Raw genomic sequence first — 24,762 nt, forward strand, 5'->3', positions numbered from 1 at the left:
GCGATCTGGCTGCGACATCTGTCACCCCATTGATTGCCAGGATTGATTCGGCTGATCTGGCTGGCTAGGTGGGTGTCCCCTACCTCCCTCACCTCTCCATGGGCATCCCTCCAGAAGCTGTATGCTCAGTGGAAGAGGACGACCACCCCAGATAGAAGGAGTGTACCATTCTTCGGTCAAGGGTATGAAATAGCTTACTTGCATACAGGCATTCTTTTTGCACTGGAACTAGACCTGGATATTGGTAGTACGGAAAAGGTGGGTGGTATACTGCCGTAGGTTGGAGGATGTTCTTCCAGGCTAAGTAGCCTTCCTCCTTCTGCATGCCAAGAAGATGCTCTATCACTGAGCCACAGCCCCTCCCCTCCAACTTGGAGGAAGTTGAAGAAAGGCTCCTTAGGTTGAAGGAAGGCTTCAAACTTTGCTTAGTGCAGTGGTATGGAACAGCCTGGCATTCTGCACATGATGAACAGAATTCTAGTACATTTTCTGGAGGGAACCCTCCCCCTTCCCCGGTGAATTGTCATTGGGCCCCATTTGTTTCTTTTTAAAAATCCATTACTAATGCTGGGGGCTGATAATTAGCAATATTTACTTTGCCCCCTTTGAATTCCTCCCTCCCCATACTGGTGGGAAATACAGTACAAACGTTTATACAGAAGCACGTCTCAAGCTGCTTTATACTCTGTGTGATTGTTGTGTGCCAAGGCTAAGCAGGTTTCTCAAGCTCTGATGCGTAAGGGAGAAAGGACAGGAGTGTGGTGTAGTGGTTAAGAGTGGTGGACTCTAATCTGGAGAACCGGGTTCGATTCCCCATTCCTCCACATGAGCGGCGGACTGTAACTTGGTGAACTGGGTTGGTTTCCCCACTCTTACGCATGAAGCCTGCTGGGTGACCTTGGGCTAGTCACAGTTCTCTCTAAACTCTCTCATCCCACCTACCTCACAAGATGTCTGTTGTGGGGAGAGGAAGGGAAGGAGATTGTAAGCTGGTTTGATTTGCCTTAAAAGGTAGAGAAAGCCAGCATATAAAAAACAACTCTTCTCCTTCTCAACTTGTGGTGGGCAAGCACTGAGAAGCCAATGAGGTCTCCATGTGCATGTTCTTCTTTGCGTGTGCAGGGATTTGTGTCCGTAGTCACATAGAACTTAAGAACTCAATGTAGCCATGGCAAATGCTAGTGCCCATGAACTGTCTGTGTGTGTGGGCAGGGAGGTGTCTGTGAAATAGATATCAGTTCAAGGCACAGTGCTCAGCAGATAATTGCCATTATTTCTGAATACTCATCTTCCCCATTAGAATCTCTAATGAAAAGAGTGAATGTCCTACATTCAGTTTTCTGGTGTAGTGGTTAAGAGCAGTGGTTTGGAGCGGTGGACTCTGATCTTGAGAACCGGGTTCGATTCCCCACTCCTCTACATGAGTGGCGGAGGCTAATCTGGTGAACTGAATTTGTTTCCCCACTCCTACACACGAAGCCAGCTGGGTGACCTTGAGCAAGTCATGCTCTCTCAGCCTCACTTACCTCACAGGGTGTCTGTTGTGGGGAGGGGAAGGGAAGGTGATTGTGAGCCAGTTTAAGTCTCCCTTAAGTGGGAGAGAAAGTCGGCATATAAAAACCAGCTCTTCTTCTCCTCCTCCTCCTCCTCCTCCTCCTCTCCCCGCCCCCCCCCCCCCATCCCATGGATTGGCTCATGGGATATTCTGCTCATATTCCCATATTCTGCTCTGACTGCCTGGAACACACATACATGAACACATTAAGTTGCCTTATATCAAGTTAGATTCTTGGTCTGTCAGGTCTGGCTGGCAGCTGCTCTCTGGGATCTCAGGTGGAGGTTTTTCACATCATCTACCACTGGAGCCTTTGAACTGGAGATTCTGACCTGGGGCCTTCTGCATGCAAAGCAGATGCTCTGTCCCAGAGCCACGGCCCCTCTCCTTCAGAGAATTTCAAATTCCTTTTGGAATTGGGCACATGCGCCATTAAGACAGTTTTCAGTTACTTCCCCCCTTGTGCATCTTATCAATAAACATATGTGCAATTATTAAATTACCATGCAAAATGCAACATTGATGTGATTTGCACAATTGTATGAGGATTCTGTTTTGCACAGTAATGTTAATCAGCGTGCATATGTCTTGGTGAAAGCAAAACTTGTAAGAAAAAAGTAATGCAAAGTAAAAACTGTGGTAAATGGCTCACAAGTAGCTCTTCGTACCTTGAGTTTGGTTCCCTTGGATGAAGACAAAGAAGAGGATTTAGTTTGTATACCCTGATTTTCTATACCTTTAAGGAGACTCAAACCATCTTAAAATCTCCTTCCCTTCCTCTCCCCACAACAGACACCTTGTGAAGCAGGTGGGGCTGAGAGAGTTTGGAGAGAACTGTGACCGGCCCAAGGTCACCCAGCTGGCTTCATGTGTAGGAGTGGGGAAACCAACCCCGTTCACCCAATTAGAGTCCGCTGCTCATGTGGAGGAGTGGGGAATCAAATCCATCAGGGGAAGGCTGCTTGCACTGGAGGAAAGCCCTACTTCTAGAAGAACGGAACCATGGGAACCAAGCGTAGGTGCAGATGGCTACTCATGTGCCGTGTGCTGCCCACTAGATGGAAGTCAGAAATGGAATCAGTAATGGAAGTAGATCAGTAATGTGTCAGTGTGCATTCTGCAATCAAGATCAGGTCACTCTCTCATTCTGACAGCTCTTGCTTCTCATTCCCTCTAGAGCAGTGGTTCCCAGCCTTTTTTTGACCAGGGACCACTAGGACTTTTTTGTTCGGTGCAGGGACCCCAAGGTTCAAAATAAAAATTCCGAGAATTTGAAAATAAACTTTAATCATAACTGTTAGTTAAACATTAAACTTAGAATAATATTTGAATATATATTTTATAATAGAGAACCTTTAATTGAAAATATTAATTTATTATGGGCTTATAACTTTGTTTCGCGGACCTTAATTTAGTTCTCGCGGACCCCTGTGGGTCCACGGACCCCTGGTTGGGAACCAGTGCTCTAGAGGCAGGCGGTTGCTATTTCCCTCTTCAGGGTTGTTCCATGAGAATAAATGCTTCTCTTGCCCAACACAAGTTAAGGATGAGGTTCCCAGGAGGAGGAGTTTTTGTGCACCAAGAAGGGAGGAACTTAAAAATTCCCTGTTATTTCTTAGAAGGTTTTCCCTTTCCTGTCCGGCATTTGTCTAGCTTTTCCCCAGGGACCACAGCAGTGTATTTTTCTTCCTCCAACCCTCTAATCTGTTTGCAGGACATTTTTAATTAGAAGGAAAACAGTTTGTACAGTTCTCTTGAGGGCTGAGTTGTTGGCTGCCCTGCTGCTCACCAGCCACACTGTAATGTCACGGGGTGATTATTTCTGCTCACTTTGTTGGCAGGGCAGAGGATAGCAACAGTGGCAAGGGAAGCCAAGAGGTTGATGCCAGGGAGGAGCTTTGCCACACAACCCAAGCCCGGCATCAGGCAACCTTTTCAGCAAGCCAAGGAAGTCGGCAGATGGGAGAAAAGCTGTCTGTGGAGCAGAACAGATTTTGTGTGGCGGTTGTGCATCGTCACAGCTGACTCACAAATGTGTGCCTATGTTAAAAGAAGCACGGGGATGGCAGTGAGTGTGAATCCAATCAACAGATGGCTTGACTACCCATTGTGAAGGCCTTGCGACATTGCTTTAGTTGAGTTTGGCTCTCCTGTGGCTTAGGGCTTGAAGTGGCTCACAAAAGTAGATGAATATGAGTTGCCACGCACACCCAGTCCCATAGCTTGCATTCTCCCACTCTGGTCAGCAAAGTCTGAAGGCCTCCCTCTGACGGAAGCAAGCCAAAAGAAGGCTCCATAAGCTGGGGGAAGGCTTCATATTTTGCTGAGCAGAGCAGTAGCATACAAACTAGTGTATTCCTTTTGGCTTTCCCCTGTTGTCTTCCTGCCCTGACCTAGATGGCCCAGGCTAGCCTGATCTTGTCAGATCTCAAAAGCTAAGCAAGGTCAGTCCTGGCTAGTACTTGGATGGGAAACCACCAAGAAAGTTCAGGGTCACTATGCAGAGGAAGGCAATGGCAATTGGCAGACCACCTCTGTTAGTCTCTTGCCTAGAAAACCCTACTGGGTTGCCATTAGTTGGCTCTTCACACACACACACACACACACACACACACACACACACACACACACCTTGTCTTCTGCCTTCCCCCTGTTTCCACCCATTCTGTTCCTTTCTTTTCTGCAGAATTTACCCTTTGCCACCGAAGCAGTCAGAACCCAGCCTCTTGGGATGGCGGGGATGGGGGGCAGGTGAGGACAGGACAGCTTTGCACTTCCCTCTCTATTCAAATCCACCACATCCCCTCCAAGCAACCTACCTCAATATTTATAGTTGCTTCTTTTCAAACCAGCACCCCATCCTGCTGTGTGCCTTGCCATTATAAAACCAGAGGATGGCGAGATGAAAAGTTCCTTTTCTCCTTTCCAACCAGCCTTTTCCCAGACTGCCCCGCTGCCTCCACCTTTCCTCCCCAGGTCTCCTCTGCAACTTCCAGCCATCCCATGGAGAAAAGTATAGACATTTGTTTTTCCCCCCATAAATGCCTAGCTGGGAGGTGACAGCAGGGAGGCAGCCAAAGGAAGAAAGAAGCAGAATGGCGGGCGACCGGCTCCTTGACAATTGAGCACTGTAAGGGGCCAGCATCAGAAAGGAGTGCTTCTCTCAAGTGAAAAAGAAGCAGGTGGTTTACAGGGGCTGATTCTTCCATACAGGCAGATCTGCACTTTGTGATTATGCTCTTGAGCATAGTTCACACATACATGCTCATTTGCTGGAGGTCTGCAATGTTGAGCAATGGGCAGGCATTTACTAAGTAGTTCATCAGGGTAGAACTTTCCAATTGCCTCACTTACAAATTGTTCATAGTTAACCATTCATTGGATGTTGTCTTTTGGTATCTTTTTAGCCACCTTTTTAGCTACAGTATCCTTTTAGCCACCTATGCCTTTGTTTATGTTACATTGGGTTTATTCAGCATAGATCCCCCCTTTTTTGACTGATTCAGTATAAGGCAACTTCATGCGTGTCCCTGTGCTTGCTTGTAGAAGGGGAATAGGAGGGGGACAGCAGTTGGGTGAGGCTTCCAAACAGTAATGCAGGTGCAGAGTGTTAGATGTGGCTCCATCTGGCAGCAGATACTCCTAGGAGTGATTGGTGGCAGTCAGTGGTTATCCAGGTTGCAGTTTGCACTCTTGGGGAGCGAGGGGACGGTGCAGTGTCAAGCAGAGACTTGGGGTGGCCATGGGGTTCTTCTGACCTTCCAGGGTCCAATCAGAAAGAATCGGGAAGGGTTTGTAAGCCCATTCCTGCACAGTATGTAACATGGTTTTTCGGTGCCCACTGTCGTCTTTTAAATATATATATTTTTTAAATATATATATATATATATATTATGGGGTACAGAAAGAAGAAAGCAGAGAGGTAAAAATAAAAAGGAAAAGCAAGATATATCCAAAATGTGTCAATATCCGAGATTTTGAATAATTTACTTTCTCATCACTTCATCAGTAAATCTAAGCAATAAAAACATTGGAACGATTCTTAAATTTTCCTAGATAGTTTCTATTTTAACCATTTTATTAATTATTCTCTAAATAATATTTCAAACACGTGAGTAATAATCATATAAAGGTTGCCATTTTATCTTAAATTCTTCCATTGAGTTCATTCTTATCAACGGTGTTAGTCTAGCCATCAATGCAAAGTCAAACAATTTGTTAATCCACTCTGCGATATCTGGAAGCATGCTAGATTTCCAGTATGTTGCATAAAGAATTCTGGCGGTGGTAGCTGCATATTGATAAAGTTCTTTATGGGTTGAGTTCACTTGAGGGGGCGTTATGCCCGGTAGCATGTATTTAGGATCTAGTTCGAACTTCACCTGAAGCACCCACTGTCGTCTTTTATGTATGGCTCTTTCACTCACCATCATCCTTCCGATGACTTTGGATCTTCCTTTTGATTATGCATGCCGTTTCGGACCGTCGGAGGGCGCCTTGCTTTCCCTTCCGTTTCCCCATGTTTTGCCCGTGTTTTGAAATTCAAGATAAAACAGAGTTAAAATACATCCAAAAATAAAAACAACAATTAAAACATTGGTTAGGAAGGAGGGATTGTTGGGGGAAAGCTGAATGAAACCAAAAATGTTTTCACCTGCTGGCGAAAGATGGCAACAAAAGGGAACAGATGAATCCCCCTGGGGAGAGCGTTCTAGACTTTTGGTGCCATGACCAACATCTAGTATAGTAACTGATTCATAGACACCGTGAACGTGCTCTTCAGAGGGGGCGTAATTCTTAGGCTCTATCTTTGGCACTGCTAGCACTAAGAATAAAGAATTCCTCAAATATTTACTTGGCAACCACTGTTCCATTACTGCCAGGTATTTGGGAATCACTTCTCTAAGATATACCAGAGTAAAAAAGGGCATTCTTTATTATGACTAAGATTTCCTTTTCTTTCACCATAATATCCCCTTATTAGAACCCCTCATGAAAGGGTGTCTCTCCTTTTCACATATCATGTTACAAGGCCTTTCTTGTGAGCTGGAGAGTTTTTCAGACTCAGAGACTCAGTACTTCCTAAACATGTTCACTCTCCTGGTCCTGTTTCCTCTCTTCCATGTTCACCTTTTCTGCCCTTCTTTTCTGTTAAAGATCACCGCCTCCCCTTAGAACTGCTGGTTCCCTCCTTGCAGGAGGTTTTCCCTATTCTTTTGCGAACCCCGAGCTTTATCCAGAATCTCTGATTTACTCCTGTAAATTGCCATCAGGAGTGGCTCCAGTTCAGGCAAGCGTGAAATGGTAGGATCAAACCTAGGACAATTTGCATTCAAACAGCTTCCAGCCAGCCCCGAAGAGATCACTTCATCTTAGGAAGTGGGATCTTTTCATGTACAAGGTTAGTAAACAGATCGTATGGGAATAGCATAATAAATACTCCTTTTAACATTTTGAAAGAATTCAGAGAATGGGTTTCAAGTCATTTTTCACAAACTCTTTTTGTGTGTGTGTGGCTTCCGGGTGTTGCTTTTTAGAACACCTCCTGAAAGAGTGTCCCTCTTTTTCAAAGTGATTGCGTTTGCATACCGTAGCTCTTTCACTCAATTAATTTTTAAAATGGACCATTTGCTTTCTGAACTTGAGCTGCAGAATTCCAGAAAGAACTTTTATCATAGGATGTATAATTAACTTAACTCAGTGCTAGATGTTATTGGCCACTTAGCATAGGTGGCTTTGAAAGAGATTAATAACTCTGTCCTTGGCTATTGGCCATGTTTACACATGAAGCTGCATTGTACTGAGTCACCAGCAACACTGGGATTGTCTACTATCACTGGCAGCAGCACTCCAAGGTCTCAGATAGAGGTCTTTCATGTCACCTGATCCTTTTAACTGGCATTTAACCTGGGGCTTCCTGTATGCAAGCAGATGCTTTACCACTGAGCCATGGCCCCTCTCAGTCATGTTAAATAAATGGCACTGGCATGCACAGAGACAGCATATGAATGACAGATGCTAGCGGGAAGGAAGGCCATCCACTACATTCATTCCTTGCTTGAGATCTTCCCAAAGGCATTTGACTAGAATCCCGAACTATTGGAAGGATGTCCTGATCCTTAGGGTTGCCAATCTCCAGGTACTCCATCGGATCCCTGTAGCTCGGTTCTACTGGTCGACTCCGCCCGACACGGCGGCTTGATGCTAGCTCGGTTCTACTGGCTGGCTTTGCTCGATGTGGCGGCTTGACGCTATTGTATTCGCACCGCACGCAGTCATCTATACGGGAAGCCAGCTCTGCTGGCTGTTGCCGCCTAGTTGTAGCAGCTTGACGTGGTTCAGTTGAACTTGTGGCTCGCTCGAGGAACCTGGTATATGATAGTTGCCCATTGTCTGGAGTTGCAACTTTATTGGTCCAAGAAAAGCCTCATCTTCATACAAGCACGACGAACCACTATCCACATAATTGGATTTGTTCCTGAATAATATATTTAGACCCAGTGGACTATTGCAGACTCAGGTCAACTTGCTACTTTTGAAAATTTTCTGTGGCATAGGAATATTTTCCTGTATAGCACACAATTGTTGTGTTTTCATGTAACTTTTGTATGTAATTTGTACTGTTTTGTATTCATTGGTTGTATTCCACACATGTCTTGTCTAATATGTAATATATTCTTTATATGTGGCACTATTGCTGTTTATTTTTTTCTAACCTCCAGGTACTAGCTGGAGATTTCCCACTATTACAACTGAACTCCAGGTGATAGAAATCAGTTCCCCTGGAGAAGATGGCCGCTTTGGCAATTGGACTCTACAGCATTGAAGTCCCTCCCCTCTCCAAACCCCACCCTCCTCAGGCTCTGCCCCCAAAACCTCCTGCCAGTGGTGAAGAGGGACCTAGCCACCCTACCTGATCCTGTAGGGCCTGATCACGAACTTTGGTGTAGTCAACCAACATCATCACCTGTCTCTCTGTCACTAACAGTTCAGTAGACATAGACATTGTCCTTTTATGCATTACTGTTTCCCTCACCGTCACCCCTTCAACGACTTCTGGTCTTTGTCCTTTCCGACCGTCAGAGATCACCTCGCTCTCACCCCTGCGTTTCCCTGCAGTTTGCCCACGTTTTCAAATTGGAATTAAACAGGTCCCTGAAAATGTGGGCAAAATGTGGGGAAACGCAGGGGGAGAGCGAGGCGACCCGACAGTCGAAAATGGCATGCATAATCAAAGACCCAAAGTCATTGGAGGGTGACCGTGAGGGAAACTGCCCTGTACAAAGGACCATTTGGAGCAAGAGCTGATGTAAGATGGCAGTGAATGAAAAAGTTCAGGTGAGATATGTACATTAGAGCACCTGCTAGGGTTGCCAGGTCCCTCTTCATCACCAGCGGGAGGTTTTTGGGGCGTAGCCTAAGGAGGGTGGGGTTTGGGGAAGGGAGGGACTTCAATGCCGTAGAGTCCAAGTGCCAAAGCGGCCATTTTCTCCAGGTGAATTTATCTCTATCGGCTGGAGATCAGTTTTAATAGCAGCAGATCTCCAGCTAGTTCCTGGAGGTTGGCAACCCTAGTGCTTGCAAAGCTTTGAAACGAACTCTTACACCCCAATCGTTGATAAGAGCAGCAGCCCAGACAGTGTTTGCAGAGGGCTGAGGGTCAGAGGCCTGCAAGTAAAGAAAGAATGCTCTTTCCAATTTGTAGGGTTGCCAAGTCCTTCGCCACCGGTGGGAGGTTTTTGGGGCAGAGCCTGAGGAGGGCGGGGTTTGGGGAGGGGAGAGACTTCAACGCCATAGAATCCAATTTCCAAAGCGGCCATTTCCTCCAGGTGAACTGATCTCTATTGGCTGGAGATCAGTTGTAATAGCAGCAGATCTCCAGCTAGTACCTGGAGGTTGGCAACCCTACTGTGAACAAAATTGTACACAGAAACCAATATGCACGATGAGTATAACAAAATGCACAATGAGTATAACAAAATGCAAAAGTGTATTACATAACAAAGGGCAAAAATATTGTAATAGCAGCAGATCTCCAGCTAGTACCTGGAGGTTAAATTCAAAAAACAAAGCACAAGTTAAAACAAGCCAAAATAAGGTAAAATATGTCACAACTGAAATATGCTAATAGAAAATACATTATGAGGAAAAAACCTCAGAGATACAACCGCAGTTGATAAGAACGAGGGGACAAAGTCCAAATTGTACAATAAATATAGAACACAAAGCGTTAAGAAGTACAAAAGGCGTAAGAACGCTCACATCATAAAAGTACCTGGAGGTTGGCAACCCTGCCAATTTCCCCAGCATCTATGGGCACCAAAAAGTTTTTTTTTTAAAGTCCTATGTTATGCTCACTTTAATGAATCTACTAGCTGAAGTGCACCCATTTTGCAACAGAAAGGAACAAAAAAACATTCAAACCAATTCTTTCGGGGCCAAAAACAGCATTTTAAAGGGGATATATATATATATATATATTTCTACACAAAGGGCTATCTTAGAAGGGGTTTTGAGTTATTTTGGTTGTTTTTACCTCACACACCTGATCCTAGAAAGAAAAATTACTTTTTTTTGTAAGCCAATAGGAAGGAAGAAAAGTACTTGTCTTGTGCCTGTATAATTCCCCACCACCACCACCATGGCGGAAAACAGCCCAGGTGTGGGGTTGATTTTCATCAGTGAAATGGTGTGTAGAGGAAGAATCCCGATTCATACCAGAACTTTCCATGGCTTCTTTTTGATGCTGAATTGCACATGGAGGGATCCATTCACAGGTCAGCAGTAGCATGTGCGGTTTGGCCCTAAATTGTGGCATGACAATGGAAACGTGGCTCCTCGTGTCAATGGAAGTCTTTGAATTCAGCTTAACCTCCTGAAAGAACAAGCAGTGCATCCTTTCCGACTGGCTTCCATAAAATCCATGAGATGGCTGAATTAAGAACACTCATGTTCAAGAAGCAACCTGGATTTTTATTCCTTTTAGCAAGTGAGGCAACGTCTGTCAGGTGTTCAGAGTCTCCCACTATGAAGTGGGTGGCTAAACTAGGCCTGATAGGTAATAAATATAAAAAGAAGATGACGGCGGAAGATGAAATGTGCACTCTGGACTCTTTTTCTTGGTACTTCATAACTTGAGCCTGACATTTATGTGAGCAAATAATAGAGCTGGGAAAGATTTTCTGAATTCCCCATGCTGAGCTCTTCTTGTTCAGGCTGTCAGGGGCTTTCTTTCTTTCTTTCTTTCTTTCTTTTTTTCTTTCTTTTCTTTCTTTCTTTCTTTTCTTTCTTTCTTTCTTTCTTTCTTTCTTTCTATCACTGGAGTGAGCAGGTAGGTTCATATGGGAGAAGGCGGTCTTTAATGTATGTAGGTATGATCAGGACCCTGTGGAGAACATACGATAAGCCATGCTGGATCACACCAAGGCCCATCAAGTCCAGCAGTGGTCAGCTAGTTAGGGCTGTAAGGTTAGAGACCTTTCCACCCCTTTTTCACACCTCTTGTCTGTCCTTACGCTTATATTCTTAGGGGACAATTTCCTCCTTCTTCTCGGAAGTCATTCTACCCTCTCTCTCCCTCCTTAGCTTGATGGACAGCTAGGGGCTCTGTCTCTCAGCTTTCCTATCCTAAAATGTAGTTCCCTCAATAAAGGCAACTTTATCTTTAATCAGTGAGTCTGACCCTTCTCTGTGTACTTAGCATACTCTGCCAACAGAAATCTCCAGGAATTTCCCAACCAGGAACAGGCAACCCTAGACCTTTCCTAATCAGAAATGCAGTTGAATTGGCCCTCAGATTTCCAAAGAGCAAGATTTCCAAAGAGCAAGACGCAGAGGGAAGGGTGTGGAAATATTGACTGGCTAGACTGTGGAGGCAATGTGGCAAGTGAAGGAAGAGGGCTAAGGAGCAGGATAAGGTGCTGAGGTCTACTAGACAGCCAGCATAGTGTAGTGCCAGCAGCTCTCTTGTCCATCTTGGGCTGCATGCAAAAACTGGATTTTGAGAGTATTAAAACTAGAGCACGTACAGTGTGCTCACCTCTATTCCTAGGTCTAAACTTGCCGCAATCCCTCCCAATTAATTTTGATTTTTTGACAATCCCGCGATACAGATGACTTTTTATGCTGGCTGGACTGAATGCCATTCCATCAGGGGAATTAATAGGTCGTTTAAATAGGGTTCCGTATTGTGAGAGAGTATGTCAGTGTGGTTCTGGCCAAGCAGACACTCTTCAGCATGCCTTGTTTGGCTGTGACCTGTTCAGCAAGGCTAGGGATAGATGTATAAAGCCTTTTATCCGTGAATCTGCCTCTAGATTGGAGACTTTGAGGATTGTTTTAGCAGGGGTGGATTTTAATATTACATTGGCTGTTGCCAAATTTCTTTCCCAGACAATTAAGATTAAAAAGTATTAATTTCTTTATGGATCTGTTAGTTACTTTTTCTTTTTCTTATTTTGATCTTAGTTTTAAAAAGTATTTAAAAAGTATTAATTTCTTTATGGATCTGTTAGTTACTTTTTCTTTTTCTTATTTTGATCTTAGTGTGACGTTGTTTAGGGCCGAATTGGGCATGTGAGGAATATCATTAAAGTAAAGCTATAGTGTGGTGCTTAGAGTGTCAGAGTAGGAACCAGGAGACCAATGTTTACATCCCTACACTGCCATGGAGGTAACCTTGGGCTGGTTGTTCTCTCTCAACCTAACCTCCTTCAGGGCTGTTGTGAGGAGAAACTGGGGAAGGGATACCTATGTGTTCTTCCCTCAACTGCTTGAAGGTGTGCTCAGATAAAAACAGACCAGATAGAGGGTTGGATCCAGACTAAATTAGCATTTTCAACCAATTCCTTTGACTTTGGGCAGACCCCCCCCCCGTGTCATTTCTCAGTGCCCCCTATCTCATAGGAGCAGCATTTAGTGGAGATCATCTGTGGGCTGCAGTGGGGGGGGAGGCAGAAGTTGCCATTCTGCCATTGGAAAATTCAGCCTGGATCCACCCCAGATATTATCTGGATTATTTTTGTTGGGTATTAGATAGCGAGCTTTGCTACATGTCAGACAGTTAAGGGTTAATATTGTAACTGACCAAATGGTCAGTATGGTGGCCATTGCAATCGTGCCTGGTGGTCACGTATACGACAATTTGCATGTTTAACTGCTTTTGATATCCTTTGTTTGGAAGTGAAAGTAGTTCAGTTGTTCCCTACTCCTTTTTGGAAGCCAGCCTGCTAGGATGGAGAGGCTTTCTTGTCCTTTAAGAATGCCTATTCGTGAGTAAGCTTAGCGCCTGCCAGATGCTTCTGGCAAGCATAGGAAACCTAGAATGTAGGAAGGATTATTTGTTTTGCTGCCAGTTAATTTTCCCTTTACCCTGAGTTTAGAGTAAATCTTGTTTATTACCAAGACAAACGTCTTGTGTCTTTTTGTGTGTGTGTGTGAGCCAAGCTTTATTTTCAATAGACCAGGATCAACGATCCACTCCCTCTGAATGGTAGCAGTAAGCTCTTAACAATTTTCATTCACCAGACATCCTCTGGGCATTTCCACATCACAAGGGCTAAAAACCAGACGAATAAGGAACTGCAGTTCTAAGTAGGGCTGTTGATTCGGTTCAGGCCGAACTGAAAAATAGCCGAATTTCCCCCGATTCGGCTGTTTTTCGGTTCAGACGAACCGAACTCAAAAAAGGCGGGAAACGGGGGAGCCGAATTTGCCGACTTCGGGGGTTCGGCGAATAAATTCAGCAGATTCAGGGGGGCCCCGCGCCTTCACGGGGCTTCCATGAAGGCGCGGGGAGGGGGCCCTTTAAACAGGTCTGCGCCTCCCAGCGGGAGGCGCAGCTCTGTTTAAAGGGCCCCTTGCGCAGAGAGCGCAGAGGGGTTTGACAACCCCCCGCCAGCCTTGCCGGGAGTCCTGGCAAGGCTGGGGGGGGGGTCTTTAGACCCCTCTGTGCTCTGTGCGCAGAGGGCGCAGAGGGGCTTGACAGCCCCCCGCCAGCCTTCCCGGGAGTCCTGGCAAGGCTGGGGGGGTCTTTAGACCCCTCTGCGCTCTCTGTGCAGAGGGGCTTGACAGCCCCCCGCCAGCCTTCCCTGGAGTCCCGGCAAGGCTGGGGGGGGGAGACCCCTCTGCGCTCTCTGCGCAGAGGGCACAGAGGGGCTTGACAACCCCCCGCCAGCCTTCCCAGGAGTCCCGGCAAGGCTGGGCGGGGGTCTTTAAACCCCTCTGCGCTGCCTGCGCAGACAGCGCAGAGGGGCTTGTTGGGGGGGCCCTTTAAACAGATCTGCGCCTCCCAGCTGGGAGGCACAGATCTGTTTAAAGAGCCCGCCGCGCGCCTTCAGGGAATCCCCCTGAAGGCGCACGGGGGGCCGAATTTCCCCCCGAACTCCGGATCCCCCCCGGATTTCGGGGATCCGAAGCGGGGGAGTTCGGACTTCGGCACGGCCCGAATAAAAACGGGCCGAATTTTGCCGAATCTGAATTCAACCAAATTTTTTTTTCAACAGCCCTAGTTCTAAGGAGCTTCAGTTCTTCACTGAAAAACGGATCCCATAGACTGTGAGCTAGGGTTGCCAGGTCCCTCTTCGCTGGAGATCAGTTGTAATAGCAGCAGATCTCCAGCTAGTACCTGGAGGTTGGCAACCCTACTGTGAACCCAAAGACAGATCTACTCCCAGACCCATTTCTGTTTATTTCATCTCAGCCCCACTCGTCACTGGCTTTTATGAGGGCTGAATTTACAGCCTGTTTAGAAGCCAGAGTGAAATAGAAGGACTAATTCAGTCTCATCAGGCAGTGAGCTGTGTTTGATCAGGCTCCGTTTTCCGTTTTTTGTGAGCTCTAAAGGACAGGTAACTGAAATATCCACCCAAGAGTTAGGGAATCATAACATCAAGCAGCCTGCAGGGAACATGAAAGAAGCTGAAAGAGAGGCACCAGAGGGGAGTGGGGAGAGAAGAGAGCAAAGCAAAGTGGTTTTAACTTCAGGGAGCAAAAAGATATCGACGCAAAAAGTGGGACTAGCTGAGAACGATCTTCTTTCCATTACTCCTCTCAGGCGTCGAGCGTTAAGTCTTCTGGAGTTTTCATTGTACCCAGGGAGAAAAGCCAATCCCTCCCTTAGGGACTGCAGCAGAAATTATGAGAAGAAAAGCGCCTCCGTGGAGCAAGAAGCACTTTTGGACGTTGGAGCGGCTGCACAGAGGAAGCTTGTTACATCCTCATGGTCTTGGGCTTGGCTCTTCCGTTTCGCATTCCAGGCGTCTCGCACCCAGGGCGCTGAAATCGATGTGGTAGATCTCGTCATGTGAATGGGTAGCCACTAGGCCTCTTGTTGAGCTGTAGATTAGCTAAACCAGGCTGCCACTTCAGTTTCCGCTCAGCGCAAGGGGTTTCATCTTGCAAACAGGCTGATGCAGGAAGTGAGAGAGTTCCTGGAACAACGGCACTCCCTCAACTAGGGTTGCCAACCTCCAGGTGGAGATCTCCTGCTATTTCAACTGATCTTCAGCCGACAGAGATCAGTTCCCCTGGAGAAAATGGCCGCTTGGGCCATTGGACTCTATGGCATTGAAGTCCCTCCCCAAACCCACCCTCCTCAGGCTCCACCCCCAAAACCTCCCGCTGATGGCAAAGAGGGACCTGGCCACCCTACATCTACCACTCTTCTGCTCCTGATGTCATCAGGATGCTTTTTGGAAAATAAATAAATAAAAGCTTTGAGGAAAAGAGACAAGGAACTATGTCACATTAGGGTTGCCAACCTCCAGGTACTAGCTGGAGATCTCCTGCTATTACAACTGATGTCCAGCCAATAGACGTCAGCTCCCCTGGAGAAAATGGCCACTTTGGCAATTGAACTCTATGGCATTGAAGCCCCTCCCCTCCCCAAACCCCACCCTCCTCAGGCTCCACCCCAAAAACCTTCCGCCGGTGGTGAAGAGGTACCTGGCAACCCTGTGTCACATCTAGGCAGGCTGTAGGAATAGAAACGTTTCTTGGGGTTTATTCAGATCTCTGACAAGAGCAGCATACTGGTTAGAGGACCATCATTGCAGATGCAGTGCCTCCTCTGTTTGCTTGTGCCGTCATTGTGAAACTGTCTTTCTGGGAGTATGGTCGGTGTTACCCTCTCATTAACCATTCAAAATTGTCTGGTTCAGGGACTAAGAGGGCGCGCTCCCAAATTACATGATTCTTACTGCCTTTAAATTCTTGGGCTTTGAAATGTCGTAAGTGCTTTGGGTTGCTTCGTTTTTAGTACACTCTGTCTGAAAGTCACCATCAGCTGTACAATGAATGGACAGTTGTGCCATTCATTGTTGTGCGGCAGAGGACATTTCAGTGGGTGCAGCTTTCTTCTCCCCTCCCTAGGACAAGCTGCCTCTGCCAGATCTGCTTTTCTATACAACTGTGAGAGATGCTGGAGGCCTTAACCAGCTGCCATGATTGGGAGTGTTTGGTCAGAGAACGCCAGAGAAATAGTCTGAATTTTGCTGTGCTTGGTACTGGACTAAGACTCTTATTACAATATTATTTTACTTTGATTTCCTCCTTTGTATTTAGCGTGTGCGTTTATAAATAGATAAGATACGCCACCTCTTCAGAGACCTTAAAGAGGCTTACAAAACAAAACAGCATCAAATTATTTTTAAAAAATCAAACCATTAAAAACGCAGTCCCTAGTTAAAACCCTGAGGAAGAAGAAATGTTTTGGCCTGGCATCTAAGAGAGAGTAGGGTAGGCATCATGGAAGTGTCAAAGGTGAGGGCATTCCAAAAGTGAGGTGCCATCACAGAAAAGGCCCTGTCTCTGGTCAACTGGGTGGCCTGGGAGTTTTTTCCTCCTTCAGTTTTTTCTCCACAAATCCTGGGATCGTGTGATCGAGGACATGTGGAGCCTGAGAAAGGAGCAAACAGCTGTTTCCACTGGTGAAAACAGTGTGGGAGGAGAGGCCTGAAGCCCCTCCTCCACCCTGATAGCTAGGGTTGCCAGATCCCTCTTCGCCATTGGCGGGAGGTTTTTGGGGCGGAGCCTGAGGAGGGAGGGGTTTGGGGAGGGACTTCAATGCCATAGAGTCCAATGGCCCAAGCGGCCAGTTTCTCCAGGTGAACTGATCTCTATCGGCTGGAGATCAGTTGTAACAGCAGGAGATCTTCTGCTATTACCTGGAGATTATGCAAAAACAATACACACAAGGCTCAGTTCTATACATACGTTCAAAAGGAGATAGTCAATACAAAACATAGTGCAAGCAATATCTTTAGGTGAGCGACAGTCAAACAAGAGAACATTTTACAAAAATATCAAAAGACAAGTCAAAGAGCAATATATACAACAAATCTGTCTAATGTTTCTCTTTGAGTCTTAAAGACTTTCCAGTACAATTTCAGTCTTTGTAAGAGCTGGTCCCCAAAGTAGAAAGATTTCCTACAGATTTTCCAAGAGTCCAAGTGGGAAATCAGACTTTTATGTCCACTGGCTATGTGCTGCAGGTGTTTCGAAAGGAGACCAAGCTGGCACTTATAGTAGAATGGAAACATCTTCCGGGTAAAAGACGCTTTCACCAATGATGGCTTCTTCAGCCTTGTTGTTTTCTTAATGCTACATAGTAGTCTGGTGGTTGAAGTTTGCCTGTGTAGTGGTAGCTTACGCTTTTCTGACTCAGTTTTGTATTGACTATCTCCTTTTGAACATATGTATAGAACTGAGCCTTGTATGGATTGTTTTTGCATAGCCTATTAGCATCGCACTGTGAACTGTTCTGATATTACCTGGAGACTGGCAACTCTACTCATGGCTCTTGGAGCTTTTGAAAAGGTGAGCTCCCCTACACACGTGTGGCTGTGAGGGGATGCCCAACACAAGTCATGTCAGTTGTATCATTCCGATAATCCCTCAGAGGGACACCATGAGAAGAAGAAGAAGAAAGCACTATCCCTCCTTTCCTTCTGAAGGCAGGGGATAAGGGTAATGCATTTATGAAGTTTCCCCAAGGAAAACGAGGCATTTGATTGCAAGAGGAAGGGTAATACCACACTCTCAATACTGCTTCTACATTGGGAAGTTTACTTTTACCGCCTCAGGGCTTGGACATATATAGGCTGAGGGAATAAGGGGGTAGGACTAGGTTGAGAAAAACAGGCCAGGGCTGTACTCTTGACCTGCCTGCAGCAAGTGTCCTCAATGATAGACGACATGTGTAGAGTGAGTCTGAGGAAAGGGCTGGGACTCTCTATCCCTTCCTTGTTAATCAAAGTTGATGGGACATTCACTGGTCTCCAATAATACTTATTGCTAATGTACTTGTTCTGGCAAGAAGTGACTGTGGGCAATGAACCATAGGTGAGCCTGCATTGTTGTGCGTAATTGCTAAATTCTGGCCCCAAAGAGCTGTTGATTTATCACCTTTCACCAGCGCTGAATTCAGCGCCCAAATAGGAACATCTCTTTTTGGAAGCGTCCATTCTGGTGTCTCTGTGGAACAATGGGTCTACTAATCTTTTGTTCCTTGCTCACGGCGGGCCTGCTGAGTAGGAACAAAACCTGTCCACAGGAGTATGGAATGGTATCAGTGAGCTCTGCAGAACTGGCCTGTTTAGCTCTTTGGAAATCTTGCTTCGTGCAGGAAGGTCCCGTTATCTGGCATGAATGAAAATAGTCCTGTTTCAGCTGTCGATTTGAACAACAATGAGTGGGAAAAGTACAGTCGTATCCATACCCTGAAAGAAGTTCAAAACATGCAATTTTGCAATCATCCCTTTGTGACTGCAGGGTCTGAAAAACTGTTGGATGAGAAAGGAAGGGATCTTTCATGTCTCTGCAATGGCGATTAGCATGGCCCTCTTCCTTATCAGGAAATGATTGTCATTCCACATCCCTAACCAATACGATGCTTAATTACTGCGGTTGTCAGGTCCAGGTTGGGAAATACCTGGAGATTTTGGGGGTGGAGCCTGAGGAGGGCGGGGTTTGGAGAGGGGAGGGACTTCAACACCATGGAGTCCAATTGCCAAAGTGGCCAGTTCTCCAGGGGAAGTGATCTTTGTCGCCTGGAGATCAGTTGTGATAGTGGGATATCTCCAATACCTGGAAGTTGGCAATCCTATAAATTACATGCACATTATTTGCTCATATTTGCTACTTGGTACCTTTAGCTCTCTTTTCCTGCCTCCCTTGATTTACTGTTTTCATTTTTTATCCCATATTTTCTCTTAACAATGTCATTGTGACATAAGTGACTGCCTCCAGCCAGCATGGTATAGTGGTTAAGAGCGGTGGTTTGGAGCAGTGGACTCTGATCTGGAGAAACGGATTTGATTCCCCACTCCTCCATACGAGCGGCAGAGGCTACCGTAATCAGGTGAACAGGATTTGTTTCCCTGCTCCTACACATGAAGCCAGCTGGGTGACCTTGGGCTAGTCACAGCTCTCTTAAAGCTCTCTCAGCCCCACCTACCTCACAGGGTGTCTGTTGTGGGGAGGGGAAGGGAAGGTGATTGTAAGTCGGTTTGATTCTTCCTTAAGCAGTAGAGAAAGTCGGCATATAAAGACCAATTCTTCTTGTCCTCCTTCTCCTTTTGTATGTGTGTGTGTAAAGTGTTGTGAAGTCACAGCTGACTTATGGCATCCCAGTAGGGTTTTCAAGGCAAGAGACTAACAGAGGTCCTCTGCATAGCGACCCTGGTATTCCTTGGTGGTCTCCCATCCAAGTACTTTTTCTTTAGGGGAACTGATCTCTATGGGCTGGAGATCAGTTGTAATAGCAGGAGATCTCCAGATAGTACCTGGAGGTTGGCAACCCTTACTGAAACCCAGATAGCCTAAATCTGGATTGTGTCTGCTCAAGCTTTTCCTTCTTTAATTTTATTCCCAGAACGTTTCTGTGCTGCTCTTCTGAATGTTTTGCAGCTTATATAGAAAACGACATAGGAGTTTCTTGGTAGTAAGAGTCCTATCCTGCAATGTGAAGCAGCAGACTGGGGTGCTTAATTATAAGTAGATCCCCAATCTAGGAGGGTACAAAGTTACAACATCACGTCAGGTTGGAGCTTGTCCTTGCAAATAACAATCTTCTGTTCCAGTAAATTTATTCTATATTTTGAGACAGGAGGGGGAAAATGTCTGCTTCAATACAAGCTAGCTATGTGTGTGTTAAGGTAGTAGAGGAAAAGTCATAGTGAACGATAACGGGAACTGGATGGAACCGCTGAGCTCTTAGGCTCCAGACTATGTAAAACAACCAGATAAGCAAGGTATGTTGACGTGCCCCGTCAGAGCATGGATTTGGGATAAATGTCTCTTCCCCAGTACAATCGGGGCTCAGTGATTTTTGCTTGCTAAAGCAGCTGAGCCGCAGATGCGAATAAAAAACTGTTTTTCTTGACAACTGTCTCGGGTCTCTCTCCCCCCCACGAACCCCAGTTTCCGCTACAATTTATTTCCCCTGCTCATAAACTTTGAGCAGTTAAATTTAGTAGGTGTTGCAAGTTGCTAGCAAATATGAATTTAGAAGGAAGGATCCAATACTTACCTGACGTAGACGGATGTTTGATAATTCATTTTAGTTTAATCATTAAATACACATATACAGATACAGGAGCCAAAATAAAACGCCACAAATTTACAACGTAGCAAGAAAATAAACCCCTATACCACAATATTGTCAAGTTACCCGCACTGAACCTGGCCTTGGCCGAGGAGGGTGGGTTATAAATTTGAAAAATAAAATATATAAATTAAGTTATTTGCTGATCTACAGCATTACAAATATTGCCCATTTTTCAATGAATTTACTACTTTGTACTTTACTATCTACTCTTCAACAGTAAATTAACTTTGACATTAATGTTAGCTCCCAAAAATTTTTGTGCCAATCCAAAATGGAGGAGGTTGTATTTTTCTCCCTCCCCAGCCAGGGAGTGGGGCCAGGGATGACCCTTCCTCCTTCCGTTCCCCCCTGTTGGGGGGGGTGTCAGGAAACAGCTCTTTCTGCCTCTCATTGTGCCCCTGGGTATCAGGTGCCATTGGGATTGAGATTTATAATAATTCTCCTTTAGATCTGCTGGAATTAAATTTATAGATTTTGGCATCCACTAGAGCAGAGGTTCCCAAACTTTTTGAGTCATGGATCACTTTTCAGGAGAGAAATTTGTCACGGAGCACTAATTTTCACCCAGCACCTACATACTAAACCAAATGACAGTAGTATTTTTCTTTCCAATCTCTTCATTGAGCACTAGGAGATCTTTCGCGGAGCACCAAGTGCTCCACGGAGCACATTTTGGGAACCTATGCACTACTAGAGCATTTCTGCCCACAGAGCACTACAGCACCTACACACACACACACACACACACACATGCCATCATCTAACATAGGGTTGCCTGCTCTGGGAGTAGACTTCCCATTTGCCTGGTATGTAGGGTTGCCAACCTTCAGGTGGTGGCTGGAGATCTCCCACTACTGCAACTAACCTCCAGGCAACAGAGATTAGTTCCCCTGGAGAAAATGGCTGCTTTGGCAATTGGACTCTACGGCATTGAAGTCTCCAAACCCCGCCCTCCTCAAGCCCCACAAATGCTTCCTGCTGGGAGCGCTTTCTGAGCAGAAGAAAGGCTTTTTAAAAATGAGGCTAGTATTTCTTCCTCCCCCCCTCCTTTCAGATTGCTCTGTTTTTTGTTCTTAAAATGCTTTTTTATGCTGCCGTTGGGTTTTGGGGGGCGGGGGGCGGGCTTTTTTCTCACAGTAAGCATTACAAAATAAGCCAATTACAAAGCAGCATTTAATGGGGCGAGGACTTGATTTGAGCTTGGAGCATAGATTCCCAACAGGAAAGTGTGGGTCCAGCGAGCAACGAACCTCGGGTAAAACTCCCATGCATAAACAACCTTTCTTTCACTTCGCAACTCACACACTCAGTCACTCACTGATGTCCCTTTGAGTTCCAATTCTAGTATTATTTGGTTAGATCATTGTTGGTTCCAATACAGCATTTTTTTTTTAATTCTCACTTTTGAATTCCCCCTCCAGATAAAGACATTCTCCTGTTTCCCACATTGTTTCTGATGTCACATCTTCAGTTCTCTTGAACTGGGAAAGGTGTGTGAGTGTGGGTTAGATCCAACCTGTTTTTCTGCTGATAGAAAAGTCAAGAGGAGTTCCACCCAAAAAATGTTATGCTGGGTATCATGGAACTTCCATGTACAGGAGCCGTGTGGGATGGGGGCTGTAGTGAGGAGGGACTTTGATGAGTTGGAGTGAAAAAGCTGGCAGGATCCAATCTGTGGTGTAATTTCTTCTGCTGATGAGTCATCATCTAATATATAGTGTCAAACTTCCAATGACGATAATCTCCTTTTAAATTTTTTTATTTATACTTGTAAAATTATGCATAACATTGACAAAACACCAACGCGTTACGTACATACAAAATCTAATATAAATTCTAACATAAAATCTAGCATAAAACCCTAACATAGAATCAAATGCTCCTCATTTAACTCTAATTTTTCTGTCTATTAAAATTTATTCTGGGTTATCCTCACGATAGAACTGTATTTGTAAATATACTTGTTAATATTTATTGGTAGCTAAAAAGCTTTCGCAGTATCACCTACATTGAGTACTTGAGAGAGAAAACTTCTTAATTATTTATGGATTGTAATTCTGTACTACTATAATACTTATTTGCATATTCTATTAGTTACTAGTCAATGCATTCTTCATTTATATATAGTTTGAATATAGTGGCTATAATAACGTACTAAACTGTTAGATTGTTACTAAACTATCAAGTTATTTGCTATAGTTAAAGATGACACTTTTGCATATTCATAGTAAGCTTTCCATTTTCTTTGCCATTCTTCCATTGGTTTTTTATTCAGTAGATGTGTCAATTTGGCCTTCACTGAGTATTTAGCCACTTTCTCTTGCCAAATATCTATTTCTGGAGTTTCTTCTTCCACAACTCTGGTAGCTGTTATCATGTAGTAGAATACTTCTCTTTTATCTTTGTCAGTGACTGGTGGTATTAGTCCCAATGACAATAATCTGACTGTTGCATATAGAAACTTCAGTGATTTTTATGGATGATGTGATACTGTTTTTCTCCAGGCCGTGGCCCTATACCATATTCCAGCGCGGATTTGATTTGGTGTTGGGTGAACAACCTTCCGACAAGATATTCAGGTAAGCCTTAAGCTGATCAGAGTGACTGCCGCTTTGCAATAGCCTCCCTCCTTCTTGTCCATTGCCCTCCCTGTATTCCCCCCCCCTCTTGTTATAATGGGGGTGAAACACAACAGAAGACCAGGGGCATCTTAAAGATGAACAACGTTGATTCTGTCATGAGCTTTGGTGAGTCAGATCTCACTTCTTCAGATGCAGTGGGATCCATAGCTTCTGAACAAGCAAGCTTTGACTCAAGAAAGCTCCCATAGGAATAAATGTTCGTCTTTAAGGTGCCACTGGATTTCTGTTTTGTTTAGCTACAAAAGACTAATATGCCTACCCCTACCCCCCCAGAATTAGGCTGAGTGAGTGTTTGCATTTTCACTGCAAGAGGAAAGGAATTGGTGGAGGGGGTCTGAAATTCTGTATCTTCCTCCTTCATTCATAATTCCAGTTCTCTCCCTAGTGATATATGTCTGCCCCTTTGTATCTCTGTATTCTGCAAGTGGGTGAAGACTTTTTTTGTTGTGTCTGTCATTTCCCCAATAATGCCTCCTTCCTGCCCTATGTTTTAATTGATGTTTCTTGGTTTATATATATATATATATGTGTGTGTGTGTGTGTGTGTGTGTGTGTGTGTTTAGTTGTTAGCCACCCTGGTGTGTGAAAGGTGGGATATAAATCTTGGAAATAAAATAATATTAAGAGAAAGCATGAGCTAACTGAGATGGAAGAGAAGAATAAACTAGCTTTCTTTCCACTGAAGGTAGGCCCACATTGATGTATTAAACGTCTTGGGTACAGTGAGACCTGCCAACCACAAGGCAATAGAACCAGTGCGTGTGATGATTCCCACCAGTCCAAGTGGAAAATCAGGGGGCTAAAGCTGCTGAAAAGAGCAAAAAGGGACACCTCTGATGAAATGTTGCAGATCTATCTATTCCTACTCCAGATCCCAAAGTTCTGCTGGCCACAATAAATCCTTAGAAGTCCACAAATTCACCTGGGATTCAGGCTGCACTTATGTGAACGTGTATTTTGGGTTCTTGCAGCAGGTGCATCATCTTAATATTTTAAACTTTTATACGCTAAACCGCTTTGAAGTTCACAAGAACACTTCTGCAGTCCCAAGACTACAAGCCAATTAACGGTGTGAATGAGAGCAACAATGCATGTTAATTAGGAACCTGACACTTTAGAAACAGGAATGAGGTCGAGATATGAAAAGTGACAAATTGCTTCAAAATTCAGAGCTTTTGCTGTCAAAGACATAAGTGCATAAAAACATAAGAAAGGCCATGCTGGATCAGACCAAGGTCTATCTAGTCCAGCAGTCTGTTCACACAGTGGCCAACCAGGTGCCTCTAGGACGCCCACAAACAAGATGACTGCAGCAGCACCATCCTGCCTGTGTTACACAGCACCTAATATAATAGACATGCTCCTCTGGTACTGAAGAGAATAAATATGCATCATGACCAGTATTCATTTTGACAAGTAGCCATGGATAGCCCTCTCCTCCATGAACATGTCCACTCCCCTCTTAAAACTTTCCAAGTTGGCAGCAATCCCCACTTCCTGGGGCAGGGAGTTCCACAATTTATGCGTTGTGTTAAAAAATACTTCCTTTTTTCTGTTTTGAATCTCTCACCCTCCAGCTTCAGCAGATGACCCCGCATTCTAGTATTATGGGAGAGGGAGAAAAGCTTCTCCCTGTCCACTCTCTCCATACCATGCATAATTTTAGACTGCATTCTAGGGGTAATGGAAACCCCTTCCCCCAGAAAGCAAGCGGAAACATTTGCCCCTGAGTACCCTCTTTCCTTCCCCGGAGTCTGGAATGCCCCTTGGATTATTAAGGAGCTTTGAACAATGAAATGGTTGGGCAGACAGAGTGGAAGTGGACAAAAACTGGAAACAAATGTGAGCAAACATAAGAGAGAGCACATTATCGTGCCTGCTCTGTGGCAATGATGGGAGCGAAACAAGCTCTTCCACCATTGCATCTCTTCATGCCGTCCAGCAACACTTTTTCAGGT

General features: G+C 45.0%; 1 protein-coding gene across 1 annotated transcript in view; it reads left to right on the plus strand.

The window, feature by feature from the left end:
- The window catches only part of ASTN1 (astrotactin 1), a 270,848-nt gene that overhangs the window by 176,385 nt on the left and 69,701 nt on the right, over positions 1-24,762 (plus strand). Inside the window, exon 9 of the mRNA XM_056845094.1 lies at positions 22,667-22,741. Coding sequence (XP_056701072.1) covers positions 22,667-22,741 — 75 coding nt within the window. The remainder of the gene's footprint in view (positions 1-22,666; positions 22,742-24,762) is intronic.

This window comes from Euleptes europaea, chromosome 2 (assembly GCF_029931775.1).
Source record: "Euleptes europaea isolate rEulEur1 chromosome 2, rEulEur1.hap1, whole genome shotgun sequence".
Lineage (NCBI taxonomy): Eukaryota > Metazoa > Chordata > Lepidosauria > Squamata > Sphaerodactylidae > Euleptes > Euleptes europaea.